This window comes from Mauremys reevesii, linkage group 3 (assembly GCF_016161935.1).
Source record: "Mauremys reevesii isolate NIE-2019 linkage group 3, ASM1616193v1, whole genome shotgun sequence".
NCBI classification, from domain to species: domain Eukaryota; kingdom Metazoa; phylum Chordata; order Testudines; family Geoemydidae; genus Mauremys; species Mauremys reevesii.
This window is the reverse complement of record NC_052625.1, coordinates 72820721-72833543: the sequence shown is the minus strand read 5'-3', so window position 1 is coordinate 72833543 and position 12823 is coordinate 72820721. Positions and strand designations below refer to the sequence as shown.

Genomic DNA, 12823 nt, shown 5'->3' with positions numbered 1-12823 from the left:
AATGAACCTCAAAATGTCTAGCCTCCAGTTAGGTCAGGGATTACAACAATCTTGAGCAGTGCAACAGTCAGGAAAAGAGCCTATTGTTCAGTGTTGTAATAGGGTACACAGGCCCTTTAAGACTAGAGGATGCCATTGCAGGGATGTTGGAATAAACAAAGGCCCTGGAAATGATCTTGTAGCCAGATGATAGAAAGTGGTCCTGGGGAATTAGTAACTGGATGGGAAAAACCAGGGCCAGAAGCTCTGTAGTGTAGGGTGGGGCAGGGCTTCCTTTCCTCCCAACCAAACTGGGGGAAGCTTTCCAAAGAAGAGCAGTATATATGCTGCTTTTTCCCTCAGAACAGGGCGTGCACTGTTAGGGAGAAGGAAGACAGAGCCAGAAAACTGAGCTCCAGCTAGCAAGGACAGGAGTGGTGACTCCATGAAGAATGGCCCGGGGCAGAGCTCCATGTGCAGCAGAAGATCCAGAGACGGGCATGAACTTTTATGTTGTTGTAATGGACTTTATCTGGGGACACTGATGACTAATTTGAACTAATTTGAACCTAATTTAACCCAGCCCCAGACAGTGGTTGATGGCAGTCCTGAGAAAGACTGGAGGGAATTTCTATGGGGCTCTGAAATGTAGGAACAGAGCAAGGATGCTGCAGAGGCACCTCTAGCCATTAAGGGGTGCTGAGTAAATAGCAACCCTGCTACAAGCATCAAGAATGCCCAGAAAGCCTGAGCAACACAAAGGTCACAGAGAGGATAACACATTATCTTAGGCATTCCTACGGTGCCCATCACTGTAATTTATTGAAGCACCTCCATTCTTTCCTAGCAGAGGGATGGTCTCTATCTGCTACAAAGGGAGAATGCATTATAGTTGGGGCATAAGAGAAGACCACACCTCAGGGAGCACTACATTTCTGCAGCAACAGAAGGGGATGGGACGTGCAGGTAGCCCTCCCCCTCCCAGGCTGTGGAGCGCACCCACCTTCCTGTCTAGAAGGGAGGAGGCAGAATGGTGCCCTAGAAGAAGCAGACAGCAGCAGACAGAGCTAGGAAATGTACCTGCAAGATTTCTGCACATGTCCCAGTGAGATCACTCCTGCAGCCTCAGCATAATTCTCACTTGTGGTCTGTACCCAGTTACGCTCTTTTCACACTTATTCTATGTCACCAATTAATGCATTGCCTTGGTCAGCTGCTTAGTATTCCCTCCTTACCTAATAACCATTTCTATTCATTATTATCCCATCTGCAAATTTTCAATTCACCTAAATCAACTTCTGACTATAAAGTACTTGATTCCCTTGCATGTTTAAGTTTCATTTCTCATACTGTGAAAGATTAGTTTCATTATTAGCCTTCATTACTATGCTTAGCTGATTTTTTAAAATGTATGATTCCCGATCCCCATCCCCAGTCACCACCTGAATTATCTGCTGTGAACTTTCTTTACTCCGCCATCCAAACCTGTCATCAATACCACAAGCTCAGCACTTTTCCTCTCCATCTCCTCTTACTATGTCTTTTTTCTGCTTTATCTCCTTCCTGCTTTACTCTCTTTTGCTTAGCTTGAAAGAATAGCTGTTTCACAGATGGCATTATATTAATCAGTAATATAATTTCTTTGTACCTCTAACATTTAACTGTGTCCTCCTTCCTGTGTGTCCAAGACTGGCTTCATATATGGAGAAACTCACAGTTCAGGAGTGTAGGAGCCTCATATTGTAGATATCCTTTATTCAAGCAGTATCTGCCATCAATTCAGCTTTTTCTGTCAAGAAGAATCAGCAGCATTTCCACTATAATTCAGCTGAAAATTAAGTAGTGTTTCTGTCAAATGGATGAAGCCGTTAAACTGGTTACCGTTTGTACAGTATAAAGACCTAGATTCCTGAAATGACTTTCACTCCAGAGGTTCACTATCTTTCCCATACAAGGTGAGAGAATCTAATAATTGTGAAAATATGTATTAATATTTTTAATTTGGCTAAAAACTCTAACCTTGAAGAGCTAGTGGGCTTAGACTAATGCTTAACATGAGTATAATATTCATTTGTCCCTAAAGTTAGACTTTTTTAATATACATTTTCTAGCTTTGGTACCTTTTCTATATCCTTTTCTGGATGATGTAACAGGTAAAATTTTCAAAAGCAGCTAAGTGATTTAGGAGCCTAAATCTCATTTACAAAGGTGACTCACAGTGAGAGTTGGGTTTCTAAGTAACTTCTGAAAATAGGACTTAGGTTCTTCGGTTCAGGTAGATTCCTTTAAATTTAACATACTTGCTTATCTGGGTGTCTGGAACTCAAGAGCTGTAATTCCACCTTCTGACAGTGCCTTCTTCTGAGAACATGGGCAAGGGCTCTAGAGATGATCCCGGCAATTACAGACCGGTAAGTCTAACGTCGGTACCGGGCAAATTAGTCGAAACAATAGTAAAGAATAAAATTGTCAGACACATAGAAGAACATAAATTGTTGGGCAAAAGTCAACATGGTTTCTGTAAAGGGAAATTGTTTTACTAATCTATTAGAGTTCTTTGAAGGGGTCAACAAACATGTGGACAAGGGGGATCCAGTGGACATAGTGTACTTAGATTTCCAGAAATCCTTTGACAAGGTCCCTCACCAAAGGCTCTTATGTAAATTGTCATGGGATAAGAGGGAAGGTCCTTTCATGGATTGAGAACTGGTTAAAAGACAGGAAAAGCATAGGAATTAATGGTAAATTCTCAGAATGGAGAGGGGTAACTAGTAGTGTTCCCCAAGGGTCAGTCCTAGGACCAATCCTATTCAACTTATTCATAAATGATATGGAGAAAGGGGTAAAAAGTGAGGTGGCAAAGTTTGCAGATGATACTAAACTGCTCAAGATAGTTAAGACCAAAGCAGACTGTGAAGAACTTCAAAAAGATCTCACAAAACTAAGTGATTGGGCAAGAAAATGGCAAATGAAATGTAATGTGGATAAATGTAAAGTAATGCACATTGGAAAAAATAACCCCAACTATACATACAATATGAGGGGGGCTAATTTAGCTACAACAAATCAGGAAAAAGATCTTGGAGTCTCTGCAGCGTGGGGCATGGGTCACTTGCTGGAGGATTCTCTGCACCTTGAGGTCTTTAAACCATGACTCAGACATAGGTTAGGGGTTTGTTACAGGAGTGAGTGGGTGAGATTCTGTGGCCTGCATTGTACATGAGGTCAGACTAGATGATCATAATGGTCCCTTCTGACCTTAAGTCTATGAGTCATCATGGATAGTTTTCTGAAGATGTCCACGCAGTGTGCAGAGGCGGTCAAAAAAGCAAACAGGATGTTAGGAATCATTAAAAAGAGGATAGAGAATAAGTAGGATAATATATTATTGCCCTTATATAAATCGATGGTACGCCCACATCTTGAATACTGCATACAGATGTGGTCTCCTCAACTCAAAAAAGATATACTAGCACTAGAAAAGGTTCAGAGAAGGGCAACTAAAATGATTAGGGGTTTGGAATGGGTCCCATATGAGGAGAGTAAAGAGGCTAGGACTTTTCAGCTTGGAAAAGAGGAGACTAAGGGGGGATATGATAGAGGTATATAAAATCATGAGTGATGTGGAGAAAGTAGATAAGGAAAAGTTATTTACTTATTCCCATAATACAAGAACTAGGGGTCACCAAATGAAATTAATGGGCAGCAGGTTTAAAACAAATACAAGGAAGTTCTTCTTCACACAGTGCACAGTCAACTTGTGGAACTCCTTACCTGAAGTGGTTGTGAAGGCTAGGACTGTAACAGCGTTTAAAAGAGAACTGGATAAATTCATGGAGGTTAAGTCCATTAATGGCTATTAGCCAGGATGGGTAAGGAATGGTGTCCCTAGCCTCTGTTTGTCAGAGGGTGGAGATGGATGGCAGGAGAGAGATCACTTGATCATTATCTGTTAGGTTTACTCCTTCTGGGGCACCTGGCATTGGCTTCTGTTGGTAGACAGATACTGTGCTAGATGGACCTTTGGTCTGACCCTGTACGGCCGTTCTTACGTTCTTATGTCACTTAGGGTATGGCTACACTTACAGCTGTACAGCGCTGGGAGTTACAGCTGTCTTCATACAGCTGTGTAGGGAAAGCGCTGGTGTGTGGCCACACTCACAGCTACCAGCGCTGCAGTGTGGCCACATTTGCAGCATTTGCAGCGCTGTTGAGAGTGATGCATTATGGGCAGCTATCCCAGCGTTCAAGTGGCAGCAACGTGCTTTTCAAAAAAGGGGGGTGGGGTGGAGTGTGACAGGGAGCGGGGGAGAGAGAGAGAGTGGATTTTTGGAGCCGACACTGTGTGTCAGATTTTGCAAGGCAGGGAGCTGAACATTTCCTCGACCCCTCATTCACTCTTAACTGCAAATAGCCTGCAGACCAGATAAGCAGCTGCTCCGACGGACTCCCTTTCTCCCCCTCCCCCCGCTGTTTCTCTCCTCAAGCAAACACTAGGCTGTAGACATTCATCCCCCTGCCTGCCTCATTCACAGCAAGGTAGTGGGTTATCTCAATTGATTGTTCACAGTCAATTACAGATTGATCACAGCAAACAAGAGCTGTGTTTGTTTTTTAGATAAGCAGCTCCCGGAGCCCCAGTTCACAACAAAACAAAGAGAGGCATCATAGCAAAACAAAGAGAGTAATTTAGTTAAAAGAATTCTGGGATATCTCTTAATACCCTGGAGGCCAATAAGAGCGCTGGTGTGTGGCCACACTTGACGAACAGCGCTGCATCACCAGCGCTGCACTCGTTATACCCCAAGCAGACCAGATGTACAGCCAGCGCTGCAGGCAGGGAGTTGCAGCGCTGGATGTGCCTTGCAGGTGTGGACAGTTACTAAGTTGCAGCGCTGTAAAGCCTCCACCAGCGCTGCAACTCTCCAGTGTAGCCAAGCCCTTAGTCATACTATACTCCATTTGCTCAACTGTGAAATGGGGATAATTAATATTCACCTGCCTCACAAGATTGGCTAGTGTTTGTGAAGTGTTTAGTGGAAAAAAAACCCTGGACAATGGATTTATTTTCTCTGATTATTCAGGCTCACCATTCCTTTATTGTTTTACTTCTGCTCTGTGGATAAGGCTGCAGAACTGGGCCTGTCAATCATTTGATGGGAGTTGGACTGAAAAATAGCTTAACTTTAACTATTAACACTTAATAGCTGACTTCCCTGATTTAAAGTGTCTCCAGAGCACAGTAGCATAACTTGCTTACTGAACAGAACTTTGCCCTTTTACATTTAGGAGTGGGGGCAGAGGGTCAGCATGGGAACTACTACTCAGAGAAGAGAAACATACAGGTTATCAATGGACTCTGCCTGTCATCTTGGCTCACTATTTTTCTGTTGAGGTTTCACTCCCAAGAAAGTGCTTTGAATAACTCTTACCAAACTGAAAGCAAAAAGTTCTAGATTTATAGATGTATTGAAGTATTATAGCATGTGGTTTACTCCTAGCAATGGCAGAATCTGACAAAGCCTGTATTGTTTAGTTTGTAGTGTCTGGCAAAAGCGTGACTAAACTGTCAACCCCTCAATCCTGCATTCTTAATTTTAAGAAGCATGTAAACACATCCACTGACTGCTGTGTGATTATTCAGGAGAGTGAAATTAAGCACGTGCATGCTGACAGGATTGAGGCCCAAGTTTCTGCCTTGCAAATTTTTTTTTCCTAGGATTCAAAGAATATTTTGGCCCATGAGGCAGGAAGCTCTTACTGGCTGAGCTTTGATCTCCCTCTTTTATTTTCCCCTTTAATATAATTTTAAGCTACCTAGCAGTAGATGTTACTTTGCCTTTTACAACTGGGCGTTACAGGAGAAATAACTGTAGATTTTCTATATGCCCAAGTTCTTGCAAAGCAAATCACAACTGCCTTGAGAATGTTAATCATATGCTTGAATTTTAGGTTGGATATTAAGGAGAGCCAGTCTTCTGAGACTGATGAAACACATTGTTGTCTTTTGATGCAAAGCAGCAGTTGTGGGTAACCTTATCCTGTACAGGTTAATACTGAGATTCCATTGGCAATGTCCTTATTTCTCAGTTGTTCTGCATGAAGATGTGATGGCCACCAGAAATGCAACTTTGATGGATGTTCACAGATGGGCGGGGACCCATGCCTCCTGAAGTCAGCCAGTCAGGGCAGGCAATAGTCTGATTTCAAGTGGGAGCCATTTGAGACAAGTCTCTGAGCAACCTCTATTTGAAGAATGGTGGGTAGAATATCTGAAGAGGGAGGCCACTGATGAACTGCCACCTTCTGGAGACAATCATGGATTGCTGCAGTGCTTACAGAGAGAGGGCTGTATGTGTGTGAGGAATACAAGCAAGGAAAGGCATTCATTCCCAGCTGATGAAGGCATTCGCAGCTAGGGGAGGTACCTTTACAACAGTGGCAGCTGAGGTGGGGGTGACCACACGGTCCGTGTGGGGCACAGGGCATGTCCCTACTGGGGTGTTAAGTGCTAGAGCCTTGCCTAATTGGAATCCATGGAGTCAGTTGATCCTTGGGTCCTTCTGCTGGTCTGAAGTTGAGAGTTGTGGAGCTGCTTCTGGTACCTCTGTCCAGTTTTGTGCCTGCTAGTCTGGAAGGGTTACTGAAGCAGGATCAGAGTTAGTCCCTTCTGTTGTGCTCTGTGCTGCACTGCCGAGTGCAGACACCAGAGCCTGAGCACCATCTTGCATCAATGCTGTTTGTTGGACTGTCAGGTTGTAGGAGGGGTTGGGTTGAAGCAAGGCCAGAGATCTTATCCCCAGCCTCTGATGTGCACATCACTGAATGCTGAAGCCTGGGGTACCAGTGCCAATGGTGGGGCCAATGGCTGAAGTTAGATGCTGGAACATGTTGACTGAGAATGTTTCTTAGAGCAAAATTTGTACATTAGGCTGCTGCATTCAATGGAGCACGTTCACATTACCCTGACTAGACAGGCTCCTGAAGAAAAGCACAGGCCAATTCCCAGCTGGGACAAGCAAAGTCACCAATCTGGAACAAAATCAGAATGTTTTAAAAGGATTTCTTACTCTTTGTAGCTTATGGAAAACAGGTCTGGAAACTACCATTTGCTGCTGCCAGAAGGCAGATCAAAGCTCATTTGTTTTAATTTCTGAAGGCGGAGTTTACTTGGTGATTGACAGGTCTGAATTTTGCCTCTCTAGCTGCACAAGCAGAAGTAAAAACCAGTGTGGAAATGGTGAACCTGGATGCGGGAAAGGAAGAATAAGTATTATTGTCAGAGCAGTGTATCTGATTTGGAAGAAACAACATACAATGTAACGTCTTCCAGGAAAGAAAGACTATCTGGAAGTACTTTTAGGAAAATGCCATTCCCTAACTGAGTAATTTAATGTAAGTTCCAACAAAGCAGAAACTTCTGAACCTTCCTAGTTCCAAACCACTGAATTACATATATACACACAGATTATATAAAGTTCCAGAAACACTTTATTTAAAAATGGAGTTGTAAATGCATATAACAAAATAACATACATAATAAATGTAACAAAAATAAATAAGGAGAATGTGTCCATACAAAATAACATAGTAAATGCAAAACGCTTCTTACAGAACAAAAGGGTGTAAATGCCTGAATGAACACAAACAAAATCTTGTGCGGAGAGCCTAAATTTTTAATTTTTCCTAAACCATTTCCTATTTTTCATGCGTCTGGGGAAAAATTCTGTTCCCAAGGATTAAACAAAAGAAAGAATTGTGATGGTGGTTTTGGTGCACTAATTTTTCAACACCTGACCCTATTTTCAATTTATTTTTGCCCTTCTGCACCATTTCAAACATTTTCTATCGCCTCTGTAAACTAATGGAGTAGAATATCGAGTTGTACAAGAAGGATATTCTGTTTTATTTTAAACAAATATGAAATCCATTATACCACAAATTATTGGTTTTCTTACATCACTACAAAAATGTTTTTGCATTTTTATTAACTGGTCCAACTTTTTAGTGACTTCTGAAATCCTGTACAATTTAAAAATGTACAGAAAGTATTTTAAACATATGTCATATAGGATTATTGCTGAACTACTAAAGACCATTTCATAAAAGCTGCAAAACTGTATGTATAACATTAATATAAAGAGACTGATGCAAAAGCAGGGAAATTCCAGTCTATTAGTTACATTTAACAGAAATAAGATTCCTCCAAATTAGTGTTCTGGAAATACAAGGTCATTTACTTTTATTTTTATTATTTCCAAATGTTACGTTACTGGGACAACTTATATAGAAAATAGGTTTATGTAGGATATTTTAAATAGACTTGCTTTTCAGTGGTATAAGCAAGAAATCTACATTAGCAGTCTTCTTTCAGAGACCTTTTAAACGTATAAGACAGAGAGACAGACTTACGAGGATTCTACAGGAAAATATACAGAAGCAATTTATTTGCTTGGGAGTGAGACTATTGATCAATCAAGTTATGACTACTATCTCCAAGTCTTCAGAAAATTTTACACCTCATGATCATTCCAAGAAACACACATCGCTTTTGTAAACTTATGTTGCATTTGAATTGGCAACTTAGTATGAGAACCCATTTGCCTCACTATGCTTTTAAATGTCCCACACAGTTGTACGTGTAAACTTGTTTTATTGTTTCGACAAACATCTGGAGAGAAATGAGATATGAAATCCTTCTACTTTCATTCACAACAAAAAGACGTTTTGAACAAGATCAAAAAGTGCCAAATTGTCCTTTCAGAAAGTGGATTAAAACACTGCTCTGTTGAAACAAGTACAGTATTATCAATTTTTTATGTACATCAAAAGACTGACTCCTATTGATATTGATATGTTCACCTACCACTCCCAGCAAATTCTTAGTGCAAACATAATAGCTGAACTTCGTAAACTCCAAGACAATTTACGCAGCAATAAGGTTATATAAATCACAGAACTGTTTGAAAATTTCAGTATGAAAGAATGAATGCTTTGCAAAGTCTGTCTTATCTTATACAATAATGTGTTATTGTACTCAAAGGTAATGTATCCTATATAAATCCTCTTATTCAGCAAACATAACTGTTCAATAATTCTATACAAACTTTAATTGAAGAGGTCCATTTATAGAACAGGTTGGCACAGGAGACTTGGGGTTTCAGTAACATTGGATGTTAGTCTGCTTGCAGGTCACTTTAAAAGCATTGCTCTTAAAAAGAAAAATCTATATATGGAAAGACTGCTGATATAATTCTGTTTGCAAAGCACACAACCACAAAGGGCAAACCTGCCACAATCTGCTTTTCTACACTGGTATCAATGTTCATCTGTATGGTTTGAAAAGGATGTGCATGACAATCAAAGCATCACAGTTAAAGAAAACTGGTTTAACAAACCAACTGCAGTTTGAACATTTTTTTTGTATAAAAGCAACATTATGACTTTTAATTTATTTCTAGACATTCCATATTGACGGTAATTATGACAACAATTAATAATGTCATTCACGCACACTGGGATCTTCCTCCTCCCCATCCGGGTTGAACCTGTTGAAATGTATGCTGAAGTCAGGCTTGGATTCAACATTGTCAAATGCAGTTGGAACAGACATGACGGCAGGCCGAAGGGCCCTAGCTTCTGGTTGACAGTTTGGTTGTATCTGAGCGCGGGTACTGTGAGAAACAGGGCTGGACTTATGTTTAGGTTGAGCAGGTAAGACAGGGCTTGTAAATCCCAAGTTGCTCAGAGCATCCAAAGTACCATCAGGGTCAATCATAGCATTAATCACTAAACCACCAAGGAGTGGAGGGAGGAAGAGAAACAAAACAAAAACAAAGATTAGGGTTTTGTGCTTTGAGAAAGACAACTCTTAAACAAAGTCTCTGTCATTTGAATTCATACACATCTTTGATTCCCTTCCCCTGGGTTAAGAGTTTGCAGACAACCCATTAATATCAATAACTCAGCACTGTTCTGTTTCATTTTCAGAGTCTGAATGGAAATGATGATGCAAAGATTCGGTTCTATTGATTATTTCTATAATGCCAGAATATTGACAGAGATGCTGGCCTTTTGTCTGTTGGACATTACAAAGTAATTACTCGAATACTAGAACATGATGGTGACTGTAGCTTGGTATATTACCTCTGGCAGAAGCCTTTTCATATACTAAGCATGAATACTTCAGGGAAACTATACAAAACCTATACAATGCATGGTTTGGTTAGAAAAAAAGAGAGGGTGAACAGTCTAAGACTAGCTGATGATCAACTTGTATCTGGTACCATGAGGGCCAATAGCCCTTATACTGTAATGGCAGATGCAGTTCTTATTCACATACAAGAGTTTTTATTTTGTAATATTACTAAGATATTATATTTCCTTCAGTAGTATCCTATAGTAGTAAATTCCATAAATTGATTAAATGCTGCATAAAACAGTAATTTCTTTTACCCCTTTTAACTGACTGCATTAGGAAGTGGGGAAAACTGAAGTACCTAATAGAGCTTCACGGTACAATTAACAATTTGGTATGCTCAATGTGTATATTTCTGCTTTCCAAATAGAATTGATCTGTGTTTCCATAAAGTGTAATTAGATTGTCTGAGCACCTAAATAATCACTGTTTTAATCTCGGATTAAATGTGCCCCCTCATACATTTTGTTACCCTTCTCAGGACCTCATATTTCTAATTTTTTTAAGGTAAAGTGACTTAACCCAAACACAGTCATCAATGTATATAAATATGTATAATATTAAAATACGTCCTTTATTACTCTTCATCCCTTAATACAAATACAACTTAGAATCAAATTAGCATTTTTGAGTTTGTGTATAGTGAGCAGATATCTTCAATGACCTGTCCAAGACGTCTAGATCTTTCTCCTGACATTTTCTTTTTTAAAAAACATACATTAATAGAGGGTTTAAAATCAAATTAAAAAACAAAATAGCAAATTACAATACAACATACAAAAAACCAAGACAACACAACCCAATCTCACAAGGAAATATACATAAACATGGACCATTACTCTCCCATCGAAACTATAATCTGCTCTTCACCTCACACACACTTACGTGTGTATACATTTTATGTGTAGGTTCTCTTTAATGTAGTCAAACTCAGCTAATTGATAGTTTAAAGTTGCATTTTATTTATTTCATAAGTGCAATATCCATGTGATGCACTCTTAGCCATGTCTGCATAGCAAACTTCTATAACTGGAGCATACATCTCCACCCACCACACATCCTCATAATTAGTCTTGACACAGGAAAAAGCAATAGTTTAGCATTTATTTAGTATTTTGGTAGCTCTATGTATTATCAAGAAATTATTCAATACTCTGAAGTAGAGAGGACAATGTAATTTTAAATATCCCTTTTATAGCATTAATCTGGAAGTCCTTAATTTTTGGACATAATCAAATAACCTGTTTTAGACACTCCCTACAGGCTGCACTCCTACTATATTTTTCTTTCTTGTCCTGAATTGTTCTATACATGAAGATATTAGTGCCTTGGAGAGGTCTTGATTTATCCAATCTAATCAGTCTGAATCTCTGCTGCCATTCTGCAAAACTGTCCCCTGCCAAATACATACATAAATAAAAATACTGAATCTGTCAAGCCTTCCTGATGTAAGCTGCTTGTTTTCTTTTGGGAGCCTCTCTCCTTTTCATTTTAACTCTGGCCTTCTCTCTTCCGTACAAAGTGCACAATCATATCCCCCCTTAGTTTTAAAATAATTTAGTAAAGCCTCTTTAGTGAGATGTTAACATTTATAATGTTTGATTACGGATTATCATTATTATAATTTATTAAAATAACATTTTGGTTTATTGCTTTTATATATATACACATTATGGAAGTCTTGCTTTAGATTACATGGAGATCCTAACTACTTCAAACAGATTAATATATAATACACTGGTTCAAACAATGACATGAAAAATATTGTTTAAAGTTTCTTCTATGAACAGTAAGAAACTGGCCAATAGAGAAAATTTAATTCTTCCCCGAGTCATGTAGTTTAGCTCAGTTCACAATATCTTCTCCCAGCATTCATATTTAGTAAGACGTGAATAAGGTTTACATGGTTTCAATGGAAAATATCTAACCCTGTACTTCAGGATGATTACTTTTACACAGCAATGTACAATTATGCATGAAGGAGGTCAGGAAATTAGGGAGTTTTACTCCACCCTGCAATCTTAGTTCCTTGAAATAGTGATGTACCATAAATAACTGTTTAAACCAAAGACTTGAATTAAAACAAAATATATCAATGTGAGCCATTTTGGAGAGCCTTAATATTACTTTACCCTGGCCAGTATTTATTAGGGGTTTCTGCAATGCATTTAGACATTATGCAGCAAAACTGTATAAAACATGAAATACCTTGCAACTGTTTTTCAACTCTTTTCAGCTCCTGCAAGATCGATGAAATCTCCTGGGGAAGAAACAAATATTCAAACTTCTAGTGCTACTTTTCACTAAGAAAAAGCAGATTTAATAATTCAATGGTAAACTTAAAATAAATCTTCTCATTTATTGTTTGGGTTGTATCTCCCTGCGGTAGGAATGTCTCGTAGGAGGTGGTGGTGATGGTGGTGGGAATAACCAGGGCCCCTGGCCAGAATGCCAGTTAGGTCAGGCTGCATTGCTGTGGGATGCACAACTGGTTGCCCTATCAGAAACAAAGAATTCCTTTAACTGACCAGTTGCCCACATCAATTCCTTAAATGGGGTCCATGGGTATCAAGGCTCAATCCATTCCTTGCTCATGGACCCACAAAACCTATTCCCAACCATGAGCCAGACTGAATCCCCTCATGG

The 12823-nt window shown here is 39.5% G+C and overlaps 1 protein-coding gene across 11 annotated transcripts in view; it reads right to left on the bottom strand.

Moving 5' to 3' along the window:
* Positions 1–7452: 7452 nt before the first annotated feature.
* Positions 7453–12823, bottom strand: part of CEP170 (centrosomal protein 170) — a 198888-nt gene continuing 193517 nt past the window's right edge. For all 11 annotated transcript variants that reach the window (XM_039530488.1, XM_039530494.1, XM_039530491.1 and 8 more), the window contains 2 exons: positions 12386–12437; positions 7453–9768 (listed from right to left, as the gene is read on the bottom strand). In XM_039530488.1, the coding sequence (XP_039386422.1) occupies positions 9482–9768; positions 12386–12437 (339 nt within the window). In that variant the 3' untranslated portion in view covers positions 7453–9481. The remainder of the gene's footprint in view (positions 9769–12385; positions 12438–12823) is intronic.